Source organism: Octopus sinensis, linkage group LG27, assembly GCF_006345805.1.
Source record: "Octopus sinensis linkage group LG27, ASM634580v1, whole genome shotgun sequence".
Lineage (NCBI taxonomy): Eukaryota > Metazoa > Mollusca > Cephalopoda > Octopoda > Octopodidae > Octopus > Octopus sinensis.
The window spans coordinates 5849855-5867428 of NC_043023.1; the positions used below are offsets into that span (position 1 = coordinate 5849855).

The 17574-nt window shown below is 39.8% G+C and overlaps 1 protein-coding gene across 6 annotated transcripts in view; it reads left to right on the forward strand.

The window, feature by feature from the left end:
* Window positions 1–17574, forward strand: part of LOC115225381 (neuroglian) — a 102393-nt gene that overhangs the window by 42470 nt on the left and 42349 nt on the right. For all 6 annotated transcript variants that reach the window (XM_036514409.1, XM_036514411.1, XM_036514412.1 and 3 more), the window contains exons 13-16: window positions 114–487; window positions 4836–5070; window positions 7588–7709; window positions 15798–16035. In XM_036514409.1, the coding sequence (XP_036370302.1) occupies window positions 114–487; window positions 4836–5070; window positions 7588–7709; window positions 15798–16035 (969 nt within the window). The remainder of the gene's footprint in view (window positions 1–113; window positions 488–4835; window positions 5071–7587; window positions 7710–15797; window positions 16036–17574) is intronic.

The following is a 17574-nucleotide window of genomic DNA, read 5'->3' on the forward strand; positions in this document are numbered from 1 at the left end:
GGGTAGTCATGATGGGTATATTGAAGTTCATATATTTGTACCCCTGTGTCACTTTTACATGTGTTACTCTCTCACTTGATAATAATAATAATAATTCTCTTTATCTCCTTCAGCGAGACCAGAGGCTCCGACAAAGGTGGAGGTGCTCTGTTATGCAGACTATGCGACCGTCTCTTGGACATCCGGAAGCACAAACAATGCACCGATACAGTTTTACATAATCCAGGCAAACACCAGTTTCGACCGTGACCAATGGTCAATGGTGGACAAGGTTCCCCCGTCTGAAACGAGAGCTGACATCATCCTGTCCCCCTACACCAACTACACATTCCGTGTGGTGGCACAGAACAAAATTGGAGAGAGTAAACCCAGTGACCATGCCCCCAACATGTGCAAGTCAAAGCCTGATGGGACTGTGCCCTACCAACAACCATCCAATGTGCACACACGAGGCGATCGCAAGAATTACTTGACAATTATGTGGACAGTAAGTGGATACATTAGAGCACTCCTTTTGTTTGTTCCTTTTTCTCTCTCTCCCCATTTTTGCTATCTCATATCTTTCCTGTTTGGGTCACACTTTTTGGAATTTTAAAATTAAGTGAAACTGTTCAAATTTGGTATATTGGTGTAATTTTTCATGCAGAGTCTGACAGCATTGTTCACTTGTTCCAGAAAAAAAATTTAAATGAAGTAGCAGAAGTTTAAAGTTTGATCATTTTTACCCAATTAGAAAACAAGCTGTCATTTTGTGCATCTTAAAGGCTTCATGGTGTCCTCACTACTGCTGGTGCCATGAAAAATTTGCACAGTACACTATGTTAAGGGGCTGGAGTTTGGAAGGACATCCACTTGTAGAAGCCTTGCCAATGCAAGATTCTGTTAAACTGTCCAAACCATGACAGCTTGGAAGCTGTATGTTTAAAGTTGATGATGTTTGTGTGTGAGTTTATATATCACTAGCAGTATCACCCGGCGTTGCTCGGGTTTGTAAGGGAAATAACTATAAAGCATTTTTAGAGAGTTATAGCCAAAAGATATATCAAAAAATGCGTTAAAAATGGAAAAAAAATTATGGTAAATTTTTTTTTTAATCGTTGACTCATCGTAGACATTTTTAGAGAGTTACTTCCCTTATATTTAAAAAAATATGCCTTAAAATGGAAAAAAAATTATAGTAAATTATTTTTTAAATCGTAGACTCATCGTAGACGCACGCTAATACCCAGAAGGGCTTGATATGAATCACGACTATAAGATACCCGGTTTTGGTTAAACTGCACTGCAAAATGTGGGAGTAGTTAGGAATCTAAATCGAAGGGGACAGACACTCACACAACTACAGTTTTATATATATAGACTAGCAGTATCGCCCGGCGTTGCTCGGGTTTGTAAGGGAAATAACTATATAAGCATTTTTAGAGAGTTACTTCCCTTATACATGCCAATTCGGGCTTTCTTAGCCATTTCTGTTTTGGTGTCGTCAAGCCATGAAGTCGTTGTTCTAAAAGAACGCTGGTCTCCTTGACAACGCTTTACGATGTTGATTTCCTTACACTCCCTTCCCCACAGCTTCATGAGGGAGGGAAGAAGGGGGAGAAGCAAACAGGTGCAGGTGTGACCATGGACGCCAACTCCGCCGCCATCGACACACGAAAAATTATGCATTAAAATGGAATAAAAAATGATGGTAAATTATTTTTTAAATCGTAGACTCATCGTAGACGCACGCTAATACTCAGACGGGCTCGATATGAATCACGACTATAAGATACCCGAATTTGGTTAAACTGCACCGCAAAATGTGGGAGTAGTTAGGAATCTAAATCGAAGGGGACAGACACTCACACAACTACAGTTTTATATATATAGATTATCAGTTGTCTGCAGATAAAACTATGACATCTTTCATTTCTGCCTCCGTCTGTCTCACTACTCATTAATTCTTTGATTTCTGAATCAGAGTTTACACCCTCTCTCTTTTACTCTTTTACTTGTTTCAGTCATTTGACTGCGGCCATGCTGGAGCACCGCCTTTAGTCGAGCAAATCGACCCCAGGACTTATTCTTTGTAAGCCCAGTACTTATTCTATCGGTCTCTTTTGCTGAACTGCTAAGTTACGGGGACGTAAACACAACAGCATCGGTTGTCAAGCAATGCTAGGGGGACAAACACACACACATACATATATATATATACATATATATATACATATATATATATATATATATACACGACAGGCTTCTTTCAGTTTCCGTCTACCAAATCCACTCACAAGGTATTGGTCAGCCCGGGGCTATAGCAGAAGACATTTGCCCAAGATGCCGCGCAGTGGGACTGAACCCGGAGCCATGTGGTTGGTTAGCAAGCTACTTACCACAAAGCCACTCCTGCGCCTATGCCACTCCTGCGCCTAACCTCTCTAAGCATTTTGGGAAAGATCTTCATTCCTGCTCATGATGGTGACCCAAATAACAGCTCAGAAACCTGTTGGTCCCCAGCTCTGTGAAAATGGCTAGCAAAGCACAACACTGTGTAACACAATTTCTGTCCTTAGGTAGCAACTCTTATTTCCTGTTTGCTTACCCATAGAAAGTATGGAAAATGGTTACTATTTCCTTGAAACTCTGCTCTTGTTACATTTATTTAAACTTCCAAAAATCCCTCTCAGCACATGACTATAATGCTTCCCCACAACTCTTGCGCATGATCAGAGATGCACATATTGTCAGTCACTAAGGGACATGCTCAAGTGGTTAAGGTCAAGCAACTGACGAGCAAATCTGTGGTATTGAGCAGAATATTTGCTGTAGCCCATCTTTTATACCAAGACAAAACAATGTAGAAAGGATTATTATTATTATTATTGAGTGAGAGAGCAGTGCATGCCATCAAATTTTCTTCTGGTCGAGTAGCCCATCCTGCTCAAAAGGTTCCTGAATAAGAATTCCTCTTAACTCATGGCTATGATGCTCCCCCACTACTTCTGCTCGTGATCAGAGATGCACATATCGTCAGCCACTAAGGAACATGCTCAACTGGTTACGGTCAAACAACTGACAAGCAAATCTGTGGTATTATGCAGAATATTTTTATTATAATGATATTTCTGCTTCAGTGCTGAATCAGTCTGAAATGTAATGGAAAATAGGTCAGTTTCAAAACATTGATGTCCAGGGGACAAAAGAAAAAGTTTGAAGGGAATAATAGTAATTTCCTTTGATTTCTAAATAGAAGCAAATAGGAAATAACACTTACTAGAGGCGGCGAGTTGGCAGAATCGTTAGCAAGCCGGGCAAAATGCGTAGCCGTATTTCGTCTGCCGTTACGTTCTGAGTTCAAATTCCGCCGAGGTCGACTTTACCTTTCATCCTTTCAGGGTCGATAAATTAAGTACCAGTTACGCACTGGGGTTGACGTAATTGACTTAATCCGTTTGTCTGTCCTTGTTTGTCCCCTCTATGTTTAGCCCCTTGTGGGTAATAAAAAAATAAAAAAAAAAACACTTACTAGGCTTACAAAGAATAAGTCCTGGGGTCGATTTCTTTGACTAAAGGTGGTGCTCCAGCATGGCCACAGTCAAATGATTGAAACAAGTAAAAGAGTAAAGAGTAAAGCGGTGCCCCAGCATGGCCACAGCTCGTGAGCTGAAACTAGATAAAAATAAAGATAGTAATCCGTTCCAGCCCCGCCAAACCACTCAAAAATAATTTTTTATGGGTTTTAAAACAGAAAAGTTGTAGTTACAAGTAAAATGACATTTATAAAAAAAAGGGAATTCAAAAGAAATATGGAAACTGGTTTCATTAACTGAATTCTCTTAATGACGGGAGGATTCGTGTGCTTGTGCTGAGGATTTCTGCTCATGCTTCAAGACAAAAATTTGGACATGTCTTGGCTCATACAGCGAATTACTCATGCAATAGTGCACTCATTCTGCGAGGTTCTACTGTATATAATGAGGGTACATGGTCTAGTGATTAGGGTACGTGGTCTAATGATTAGGCAAGTGGTCTTCAACCAGGGTTCCGCCAGTACAATCCAGGGGTTCCACAAGAAGTTACAAAACTGCTAAAATCAGCAGTAATTTATAATTCTCCTGTGCAGATTTTTTTTTTTTTAACTTGTTTCAGTCATTTGACTGCGGCCATGCTGGAGCACCACCTTTAATCGAGCAAATCGACCCCGGGACTTATTCTTTGTAAGCCCAGTACTTATTCTATCGGTCTCTTTTGCCGAACCTCTAAGTGACGGAGACGTAAACACACCAGCATCGGTTGTCAAGCAATGCTAGGGGGACAAATGCAGACACACAAACATACACACACACACACATATATATACATATATACGATGGGCTTCTTTCAGTTTCCGTCTACCAAATCCACTCACAAGGCATTGGTCGGCTCAGGGCCATAGTAGAAGACACTTGCCCAAGGTGACACGCAGTGGGACTGAACCCGGAACCATGTGGTTTAGAAGCAAGCTACTTACCACACAGCCACTCCTGCGCCTATTATATGTGTGCATAAGACTATTAAATTATTGCACAGGGGTTCCTCGAGCCAGTGGAATGTTTCCTTGGGGTTCTGCTCCAGCAAAAAGGTTGAAAAGCACTGGATTAGGCCATTGCATTCATGATCACAAGAATAGGGTTTCAATTCCTGGACCAGGTGGTGCATTGTATTCTTACTCTGCGATCACTTTGATGCCTGATGTGGCACACCAGGCACCTGTTCAGGCAATATCAACTATGTCCCTTTTCACTTCTCTCTCTCTCTCTGCCTTCCTATCTCTGACTATCCTTGTCTTTCTGTCTCTCTCTTTCCACCAGATCATGCCACCGATCACACACAATGGCCCTGACTTCAAGTATGTGATTGAGGTGAGATTACGGAACAGTACCGACATACCAAGCATTCACACCATCAATAACTGGCAGGTGAACAACATATCCCTTTTGACCAACAATATCTACAAGCCCTATGACATTAAAATGAGGGTGAAGAACAGCATAGGGGATGCCAACAAGAACCCTATAGAGATTGTTGGATATTCAGGAGAGGATAGTGAGTATTGTTCTTGAACCAATTATTACCATTATTTATTTTTAATCTGCAGGTTTAACTGAACCAATCCTATGACTGGCACCCGGCAGTTGCCAGGACCGCTGGACTGACTCCTGTGCAGGTGGCAAGTGAAGAAACACCATTTTGACCCTGTGCTTGAGGAGATCCATTGAGTCAAGGACACCAACATCAAAATCAATGGAAACTGCAGTTGTGATCCCTGTGCCGGTGGCACGTAAAAAGCACCATCTGAATGTGGCCGATGCCAGCGCTGCCTAGACTGGGTTCCGTGCCGGTGGCACTTAAAAAGCACCAACCGAATCGTGGCCGATGCCAGCACCACTTTGACTGGCTTCCGTGCCGGTGGCACGTAAAATGCACCAATCTGATCGTGGCCGTTGCCAGCCTCACCTGGCACCTGTGCAGGTGGCAAGTAAAAAGCACCCAATACACTCACGGAGTGGTTGGCGTTAGGAAGGGCATCCAGCTGCAGAAACACTGCCAGATCAGACTGGAACCTGGTGCAGCCTTCTGGTTTCCCAGATCTCCGGTCGAACCGTCCAACATATGCTAGCATGGAGAACGGACGTTAAATGATGATGATGATGACCTCCGCCTTAGCAAAGGCAGAGGTGTTGTTTTCAGTTATGTCCAAGTCTCACAATTATAGAGCAAGACAGGGAGGACCAGCGACCTAAAGTCCCCTGTCCATTGAGTCCACAACTATGTCAGTGCTTCCCTTGTATGCATTTTAAAAATCCTGACAGGTTGTGGTTACTATAATAGTATTATAATATCGTATTATGTTTTCTGATCTTATATTTAAAAAAAAAAAAAAAAAAAATCAAACCAAACCAAATCAAAATAGATGAACATCAATGGAATTTGTACCCTTGTGGTACCAGTGCCGGTGGCACATAAGAAAACCATCCGAACGTGACCGTAGCCAGTACCGCATCGACTGGCCTCCGTGCTGAGGGCACGTAACAAACACCATCCGAGCGTGGCCGTTCGCCAGCCTCGTCTGGCACCTGTGTTGGTGGCACATAAGAAAACACCATCCGAGCGTGGCCGTCTGCCAGCCTCGTCTGGCACCTGTGTCAGTGGAACATAAAAAACACCATCCGAGCGTGGCCGTCTGCCAGCCTCGTCTGGCACCTGTGTCGGTGGCACATAAAATCACCTACTACACTCTCGGTGTGGTTGGCATTAGGAAGGGCATCCAGCTGTAGAAACACTGCCAGATCTGACTGGCCTGGTGCAGCCTTCGGGCTTGCCAGACCCCAGTTGAACCATCCAACCCATGCTAGCATGGAAAGCGGACGTTAAACGATGATGATGATGATGATGATTGCAGCTAATAAAGTTGGCGAGCTGGCAGAATTGTTAGCATGCTGGGCAAAATGTTTGATGACATTTCATCTGTTTTTCATTCTGAGTTCAAATTCTGCTGAGGTCAACTTTGCCTTTCATCCTTTCGGGGTTGATAAAATAAGTCCCAACCTTGCACTGGGGTTAATTTAATTGACTTGCCCCTCCCCTGGACTTCGATAGACTTGTGCCAAAATTTGAAATCAACATTATTTACACAAATCAAGGTGGCAAGCTGGCAAAATCATTAGCACACTGGACAAAATGCATAGTTGCATGGGATCTTTTCCTTTTGAACGGCAGACAATTTCTAGTTAACTAAACAACTTTTAAACTTCGTATACTGGTAGAATGTGTCAAAATAAAACATTTTTTTCTCTTGGCTTTCTTGAGAAAATTGTAATTTGTTTGTTTAACGTAGTTTAATTTTTCGAATTTTAATCAATCCTATGCTCTCTAATTGAGCTAAAATCATTTGCTGCGTCTAAAACTGAGACAACATCCTGGAACTAACCCTAAACCTCCTCCTAACCCTAACCTTAATTTTTTTTCTTAATTGTTAAATTAATTTAATTGTTACGCGTGTAAAAAAAACTAAAGCAATGGAATTAAATTAATTTAACAATTAAGAAAAAAAAATTTAGGGTTAGGGTTAGGGGGAGGTTTAGGGTTAGTTACAGGTTGTTGTCTCAGTTTTAGATGCAGCAAATGATTTTAGTTGAATGGAGGTAATCGATTGGTTAAAATTGCCGAAATGCTCAGATTTTCAGATGAAATATCTTACAAACTATAGAATTTTCTCAATAAAACCAAGAGAAAATGATGTTTTATAAACACATTCTACCAGTATACGAAGTTTAAAAGTGTTTAGTTAACTAGAAACTGTGTTGACATCTGCCATTCAAAAGGAAAATATCCGTTGCATGTTGTTTGTCATTACATTCCAGAGTTCAATTTCAGCGCAGGTCAACTTTATTTTTTATCCTTTCAGTGTCAATAAAATAGGTACCAGGTGAGTTCTAGGGTTGATTAATTTATACTGACCCCTTTTCCTGCAATTGCTGACTGTATTCCCAAATTTGAAACCAGTTTTATTATGACAATATATCATTACTACAGCATTGTATTCTCTGTGGTTTTTTTCAGCCCCAAATACTATAGTGACCAATCCAAGAGCAGGATTAATTGGGGCAACAACAGCGATCATCACCTTTGATGCAGTTGACCCTAATTCGCTCCTCATCCGTGGCAAGTTCAATGGATATAAGGTAAGTTAGTTTTATACTCTCTTTTTCTCTTTTTTTTACTCTTTTTACTTGTTTCAGTCATTTGACTGTGGCCATGCTGGAGCACCGCCTTTAGTCGAGCAAATCGACCCCGGGACTTATTCTTTGTAAGCCCAGTACTTATTCTATCGGTCTCTTTTGCCGAACCGCTAAGTGACGGGGATGTAAACACACCAGCATCGGTTGTCAAGCAATGCTAGGGGAACAAACACAGACACACACACTTATATATATATACATATATACGACAGGCTTCTTTCAGTTTCCGTCTACCAAATCCACTCACAAGTCATTGGTCGGCCCGGGGCTATAGCAGAAGACACTTGCTGAAGGTGCCATGCAGTGGGACTGAACCCGGAACCATGTGGTTGGTAAACAAGCTACTTACCACACAGCCACTCCTGCGCCTGTGTATATCTTTTTCATCTTCACCATCATCATCACCTTAACCTCAAGCACCATCGTCTTCATCATTTTAAAATCCTCTTTTCCATGCTCGAATGGATCAGATGGAATTTTCCAAGGAAGATTCCCTGTGGTTGGCTGTACTTCCTGTTGCCAATCCTCACTTGTTTCTAAGCAAGATAATATTTCTCTATAGCCAGATTTGTATTTTGTGGGAGACTGGAAGGAAATGTGCTATATACTATCCTGCAATCATTCATAAAAATCGAAATCGATCTACATCAATGGAAATTGCAGCTGTGATACCAGTGCCGGTGGCACGTAAGTAAACCATCCGAATGTGACCGTTGCCAGCGCCGCTCCGACGGGCCTCCGTGACGGTGGCATGTAAAATGCACCATCTGATCGTAGCCATTGTCAGCCTCGCCTGGCCCCCGTGCCGGTGGCACGTAAAAAGCACCCACTACACTCACGGAGTGGTTGGCGTTAGGAAGGGCATCCAGCTGTAGAAACATTGCCAGATCAGACTGGGCCTGGTGCAGCCTCCTGGCTTCCCAGATCCCAGTTGCACCATCCAACCCATGCTAGCATGGAAAGCGGGCGCTAAATGATGATGATGAATGGAGAAGTACACTATATATAATATGGGGGTTTAGTTCACTGGTGATCTAAACGAATAGGTACACTTGGTAGGTGCTGTAACAGATTATCAGGGTTCCAAGCTCGTAACTGAAATGGGAGCTATGGATCCATTTTAGGTTTCCAATTTAGCAGGTGTACATTAGCGTCTTCGTAGCTGAAGCATGGCTGGTCGTCTGTTGCTGGAACTGGAACCTGTTGAGTAGCTCTGTGGTCAGTGACTAGACCTCAAAAGATCTGAAGTCAAAAGACCAAGTATACTGAGAGCAACCCTTTATATACAGGAGAGATTGCTCAACAGAGCATAGGAAAAAGGGTGTCACGAGACCTTAATCAAAGGCTGTGATTGGTTGGCTTTGGACAGTGGCGCGAAATAAGTTGAGACAAACCGTGCCACATGTCAACCAATCAGATCAGTGGACACAACAGAAACAACCCAGCCAAAGATGGCTGTAATCTCAAACGAGATCATTCCTGCTGTGTCTCTCAAACAATGAGGATATCAGATACCGCTACATATTTATGAAAGAGAACAACAAGCACTGAGGCATAACAAGCATCTCAAGTCATATCCATTATTTTATATTATTCTTAAATTAGTTCTGGTTTTACAGCTGTTTCTGGGATATTCCAAGTGATAGGCGAGTATGCCTGAATATGGGGTATTCCATCATCAGAGACATGTAGAGAACATATGAAAGATTTAGACATGGAAATATTGAAATAAAAGATCTGGGCATGGAAAATTTACAGATAATAAGCAATGAAATAAAAGAGTTGGGAGTTCATTTTACAGATGGTATGGATGCATACCCTCCATCTGAAAAATGAACTGTGAACTCTGTCTCCTTATTTCCTTACTCTCTAATCTTCTATTCAAATGTTTATATGACATCTATATGTAAAACTTCAATATAGTGGCTGTGTGGTAAGTAGCTAGCTTACCAATCACATGGTTCCGGGTTCAGCCCCACTGCGTGGCACCTTGGGCAAGTGACTTCTACTATATGGTCCAGTGTAGTGATTAGCCTGTAGACCTGTAATACTGCAAAGATAGCTCTGTTTTTGGCCCTAGATTCTTTACACTCTAAGGCAACGTTTCTCAACCAGGGTTCCTTCGATCCCTAGGGTTCCAAAAAAGGTTCCTAGGGGTTCCCCGAGAAAGAACAAGATAAGCTAATACTAATTTCATGATTGTAATATTGCTGTACATGCACAACATATTATTGGTTATTGTAATATTGTAATACAGACATCATCCTATCTAACTTATTGTGTTATCAAAAAATGTAACAACTATGTGTATGTATGTTTATACATACATACTTATGATATAAATGCGTATGTATGTATATATATGTATTTTATATATATATATATATATATATATATATATCTATATATATATATATGTAGGTATATGTATGTATATGTATGTATGTATATGTATATGTATGTATATGTATGTATATATATGTATGTATGTATTATGTAATGTATAGTATGTATAGTATATGTATGTATGGATTATATGTATGTATGTATGTATATGTATGTATGGTATATATGTATGTATGTATTATGTTATGTATGTATTGTATGTATTGTATGTTATGTATATGTATGTATATGTATGTATATGTATGTATATGTTGTATATGTATGTATATGTATGTTATGTATAATTTGTATATGTATGTATGTATATGTATGTATATGTATGTATATGTATGTATGTATATGTATGTATATGTATGTATGTAGTATGTATATGTATGTATGTATATGTATGTTTGTATGTATGGTATATGTATTATATGTTGTATGTATGTATATATATGTATTGTATATGTATGTATATATATGTATGTTATGTATGTATGTATGTATATATATGTATATATATGTATGTATGTGTATGTATGTATGTATATATATGTATGCGTATATATATTTATGCATATATATATGTATGTATATATATGTATGCATATATATATGTATGCGTATATATATATGTATGCGTATATATATATATGTATGTGTGTATATATATATGTATGTGTGTATATATGTATGCGTATATATATGTATGCGTGTATATATGTATGTCTGTAATATATGTATGTATGTAGGTGTATATATATATATGTATGTAGGTGTATATATATATATATATATTGTAGGTGTATATATAATATATATGTGTAGGTGTATATTATATATATATGTATGTTATATATATTTGTGTATGTATATGTATGTATGGTGTATATATATGTATGTGTATATAGTATGTATGTATATATATATATATATTTATTTAGTATGTATATGTAATGTAATATTATTGTGTATATGTATGTATATATGTATGTGTAATATATATATCTGTGTGTTATATATATATTGTGTGTATATTATATATTTTGTGTGTATATATAAATGTGTGTGTATATATATATTGTGTTGTGGTATATATATATGTGTGTGTATATGTATATATGTGTGTGTATGTATGTGTGTATATATATGTGTGTGTATATAATATGTATATATATGTATGTATATATATATGTATATATGTATATATATGTATGTATATATATATATATGTATATATGTATATATATGTATATATATGTATGTATATATATGTATGTATATGTATGTATATATATGTATGTATATGTATGTATATATATATGTATGTATATATAGATGGCCCGAGGGCCTTTCTCTCCCAGGAATGACAAGATGTGAACGAGGACAGGCGAGGTCCCTCCTGAACCTCATCAACACCCTGTACATGGAGCAAGTAATACTCCAACCAACCAGAGCAGGTAACACACTGGATCTCTGCTTCATAAATAATATGGATCTCATCCATAATGTGAAAGTGACACCGACACTACTCTCGGATCACAACATGGTAGAACTGACCATGTACGGGCCAAAAGAGAGCACGGACATCAGCCTACAAGAAACCCTCAGAATCTTTCCAGCTTGAACTTCAATAAGGCAAACTGGAAACAAATTGAGAAAGAGATCCTCAAACAAAACTGGCCTGAATGTCTCTCCTCGCCGGACATCGACATGATACTTCAACAATTCATGTCTGTAATGCAAGCCTATGCTACAAATGTGTCCCAGAGAGAAAGGCCACTGTACACAAGAACAAATCCCCAGAGAGAGGAAAATTTTAATGAGACGGCGTACAAAAATTTCAAATCGCCTAAACAAACAAATTGAAAGCAGTGAAAAGTCCCGCCTGAAAATAAAACTGTTAGAAATTGAAAATTGTCTGCAACTCCCAATGAGAAGGAGAGAGCAGACAAGAAGCCTGGGCTATAGACAACATAAAACTAACCCCAGAGCTTTCTACAGGTATGCCAAAGAAACAGCTATGGTTGCACTGTAGGATAGGGCCACTCCTTGAAAAGGATGGCACACTCACAGGAAAACCAATGAGGGTAAGTGAAATACTGAATGAACAATTCAAGAGTGTTTTTCACCCCCCCCTTTGGGCATTTCCAATCAGCAATCCAACTGACTTCTTTACCACTGCAGATATAGAATCAGAGGCAGCGCGACGAAAATTACATCGATATAAAGGAGGACGATTGTATAAAGGCTATAGATGAATGAAAACAGACTCAGCTATTGGCCCCGATGGATTCCTGGCAATCCTCCTAAAAGTATGTAAGAGAGTCCTAGCAAGACCCACTGCAGTTCTCTTTCAGAGCTTCCTTGCAGCTGGCAAACTTCCAAGAAAACTGAAGGAAGTTAAAATATGCCCTATTCATAAAGGAGGTAGCAGAGCGGAGGCCAAAGACTACAGACCTATCTCTCTGACCTCACACATCAGCAGGTCATGGAACGAATAGTCAGAAGGAACTAATCACCTTCCTTGAAGAAAATGACTTGCTGCCTGACACCCAACATGGTTTCCGACCAGAGAAGCTGCTTAACTCAGCTCCTGCAGCACTATGACTGGGTGCTGAAACAACTGCTCAACCACTCAAATGTGGAAGTCATATCTCTCTCGACTCGCAAAGGCCTTCGATAAAGTCGATCATGGAATGATATGTCACAAACTGCGTGATCTTGGCATAGTTGGAAAACTAGGAGAATGGCTTCATGACTTTCTAAAGAATAGAAGTCAGGTGGTAGCAGCCAATGGGGCCACTTCCATTAGCACGCAAATTGTGAGCGGTGTTCCACAGGGCACTGTTTTGGGACCACTACTGTTCATAATGGCCCTCTCAGACATGCCCTCAGCCACGTGGAGAGCCACGATCACAAGTTATGCAGATGATACAATAGTTTCACAGGCAATACAGAACCCTGTAGACACTAAGCACCTGCAATGTGAGCTGGACGAAATATACAAGTGGGCTGAAAAGAATAGCATGCAGTTCAATGCTGAGAAGTTTCAAGCTTTATACTATCAGCATGCAAAACTGAATGCAATACCCAATGAATACACTGGACCCGGAGGGATTGCAATCCCAGAGGCACAATCAGTGCGTGACCTGGGTATTCACATGAGAGATGACGCGACCTTTCATGTACATGTTGCTAAACTGACAATGAAATGCAGACGGCTGGCTGGATGGATTCTTAGAACCTTTAGAACAAGAGAACAAGAACCATGATGTCCTCTGGAAGACACTTGTCCTAAGCCACTTTGACTATTGCTCTCAGCTATGGTCACCATCCAGTTTCAAGTTGATCACAGAACTTGAGGCGATCCAACGAAGCTACATGAAGAAGATAGCCTCTATGCAGAATGTAAGCTACTGGGAAAGACTCAAGAGATTAAAATTATATTCCCTGGAGCGTAGGCGGGAAAGATATGCCATAATATACATCTGGAAGATCCTGGGGGAAGGAAGTGTCCTGAACTTTGGCATCGAGAGTTACGCAAATGCCAGAACTGGGCGCCACTGCGTGGTGCCTAGGACTCCAAACTTGCCATCAAGATGTAGGACAAGATTCTGTGATAGCCTGGCTTCCTCCGAGCCCACAGCTCTTCAATATCCTCCCGAAGAACCTGAGAGACCTGCATGGGGTGGATACAGATGTCTTTAAAATGAAGTAGGACAAGATTCTGTGATAGCCTGGGCTTCCGAGGCCCACAGCTCTTCAATATCCTCCCGAAGAACCTGAGAGACCTGCATGGGGTGGATACAGATGTCTTTAAAATGAAACTGGATCTCTTCCTGTCAGGTGTCCCCGATGAACCAACTTCACGGCAGGAGGGGCAGATGAGGGCAGCTGCATCGAACTCTCTCATGCACCAAATAGCAGTTTGTGCCTAGAAAAAGCCTCCATGAAGTGAAACCAAGTAGCACCACAAATGGCGGTGCCCCAGCATGGCCACAGCTCATAAGCTGAAACTAGAATCAGTCTATATGTATGTATATATATTGTATATATATGTATATATATATGTATATATATTGTAATATATATGTATTATAGTATCATATTATATATAGATAATGTATGCATGTATGTATATATAATCTATTTATTATGTATGCCGATGTAATATATATATAGATCTATGTATATATATGTATGCATGTATGTTATATATAATATATGTATGCATGTATGTTATATAATATATGTATGTATGGATATTGATATATATATCTATGTATATATATGTATGTATATTGTATGTATGTATATATATGTATGTATATTGTATGTATTATATATATGTATTATATATGTGTGTATGTATATATCTATATGTATTATGTATATGTGTATGTATTATATATATGTATGTGTAATATGTGTGTATATATGTATGTGTATATATATGTATGTGTATATATATGTTTGTATATATATATGTATGTCTATATGTATGTGTATATATATGTGTATATATATATGTATGTGTATATATATGTGTATATATATGTACGTGTATATATGTATGTATGTATGTATATATATATGTATGCATATATGTATGTATATATATATATATATATATGTGTGTGTGTGTGTGTAACTTTTACTCTCTTTTACTTGTTTCAGTCATTTAACTGTGGCCATGCTGGAGCACCACCTTTAGTCAAGCAAATTGACCCTGGGACTTATTCTTTGTAAGCCCAGTATTATTCTATCATTCTCTTTTGCCGAACCGCTAAGTGGATGGGACATAAACACCCAGCATCGGTTGTCAAGCAATGCTAGGGGGACAAACCAGACACCCAAACACACACACACACAATATATATATATACATATATATATATATATATTATATCACAAATATATGACAGGCTTCTTTCAGTTCCGTCTACCAAATCCACTCATAAGGCATTGGTCAGCCCGGGGCTATAGCAAAAGACACTTGCCCAAGATGCCACGCAAGTGGGACTGAACCCGGAACCATATTGGTTGGTAAGCAAGCTACTACCACACAGCCACTCCTGCGCCTGCTCCTATAATGTATATTATATATATATATATATATATATATATATAGATATATATATATATATGTGTCTGTATATATGTGTATGTATATATGTGTATGTATGTATATATATATGTATGTTGTATGTATATATATATATGTATATGATATTTGCCATGTAAAATATGATGAAAAATATGATAACGATATGGTATATAATTTTTTTTGTGCAGGGGTTCCTTGAGACTTTTTATGCTCCTGTTTGGGCCTTATTAAGGGATTACCACATTGTTATGGGGGACAGAATCCTTGTGTGGTATGGTAAATATCATGTGATATACAGCCAAAAATAAGTACTGTGAAGTTATGCCGTCATGTCTGTCTGTCTGTCTCTTTCACTTTTCATTATTCTTTTACCTTTTCTTCCCTCACCCCTTCTCCTATCACCACCCTCTCTCCACTGGCCCTCCTCCCTCCCTATTTGTCTCACTCTCTCCCTCCATCCTTCTCTCTCTCTCCTCTTTCCTTTCATTGTTCTACAAAACCTCAACATAAAACCTCCTTATTGCTCTTCTCAGATCCAGTATTGGAAGCGCAACCAGAAACGGAGCACGTTCCAAGACTATTCCTTCTACATTGATGACATAGAAGACAAAAGCCAAACCCGCAAAAAGCGTAGTGTCAATTCGGGCGAGGTGACCCTCCAGCTGAAGAATGTCTACCCTTACTCTGATATTGAGGCCCAGGTGCTTGTCATGAATTCCTACTATGTAGGTCCACCAAGTGACGTCTTTAGTTTCAAGACAGAAGAAGGAGGTAAGAGTTCAGTTTTTGGAACAATTATGGTGCTTGTCTGATTGTATGTTGTTGTTGTTGTAATGGTGGTGGTTGCAGTGGTTTTAGTGATTGTGTGTTATGGTGGTGATTTTTTACTTTGTGGTTGCAATGGTTGTGATGATGATAATATAAAAATTATAGGCCTATCTCTCTGACCTCACACATCAGCAAAGTCATGGAATGAATAGTCCGTAAGAAACTAATCATGGTCCTTGAAGAAAATGACTTGCTGTCTGACACCCAGCATGGATTTCGACCAGGTAGAGGCTGCCTAACACAGCTCCTGCAACACTATGACTGGGTGTTAAAACAGCTACTAAATGGCTCAAATGTGGATGTAATATATCTCCACTTTGCAAAAGCCTTTGATAAAGTCGACCATGGTATGATCTGTCACAAACTGCGTGGTCTCGGCATAGGCGGGAAACTTGGAGAGTGGCTGCACAACTTCCTAAAAGACAGAAAACAGGCAGTTGTGAGCAATGGAGCCACCTCCAAGGAAACACATTGTACAGCCAATGTTTGGAGTGGTGATGGTTGTGGCTATAGTAAAGCAAGCTGGCAGAAACGTTAGCACGCCATGCGAAATGCATAGCGGTATTTCGTTTGCCGTTACGTTCTGAGTTCAAATTCCACCGAGGTCGACTTTGCCTTTCATCCTTTCGGGGTCGATTACATAAGTACAAGTTACGCACTGGGGTCGATATAATCGACCTAACACCTAATGTCTGTCCTTGTTTGTCCCCTCTGTGTTTAGCCCCTTGTGGGTAAAGAAATAGGTATTTCGTCTGCCATTACGTTCTGAGTTCAAATTCCGCCGAGGTCGACTTTGCCTTTCATCCTTTCGGGCTCGATAAATTATGTACCAGTTACGCACTGGGGTCTATATAATCGACTTAATCCGTTTGTCCTGTCCTTGTTTGTTCCCTCTGTGTTTAGCCCCTTGTGGGTAGTACAGAAATAGGTTGTGGCTATAGTAATGGTGGTGGTTGTAATGATGTTTGTAGTTGTGGTGTGGGGATAATGCTGGTGGTGTTGTTGCAATGGTGGTAGTGAGTTGTGGTTGTGATGATAATGGTTGTGGTGATGGCAGTGTTAAGATTACTGTAGTGGCTGTGGTCTAGTGTGGTACAGTAGTTGTGATGGTGGTAGTGGTTGCCAAGGCTCACACCACACTCACTCATTCTGCACTTCTACTCCCATATTCCGTGCTCGCACTCACTCTCCAAACTTACGCTCCCACTCCATACTACCTTGTTTACACTCCACACTCACAGTCCATGCCCATGCTTCATGCTCCACACTCAAACTTCAAACTCACATTCTACACTCACACTTCATGCTCACATTCCACACTCATGCTCCCTGCTCACACTCACACTTCATGCCAATACTCACTCTCCACGCTCACACTCAATGCTCACATCATTTTCCCATTCTTCACTCACACTCCATGCTCATCCTTCACACTCCACATTCACACTTCATGCTCACCCACTATACTCACAGTTTATGCTC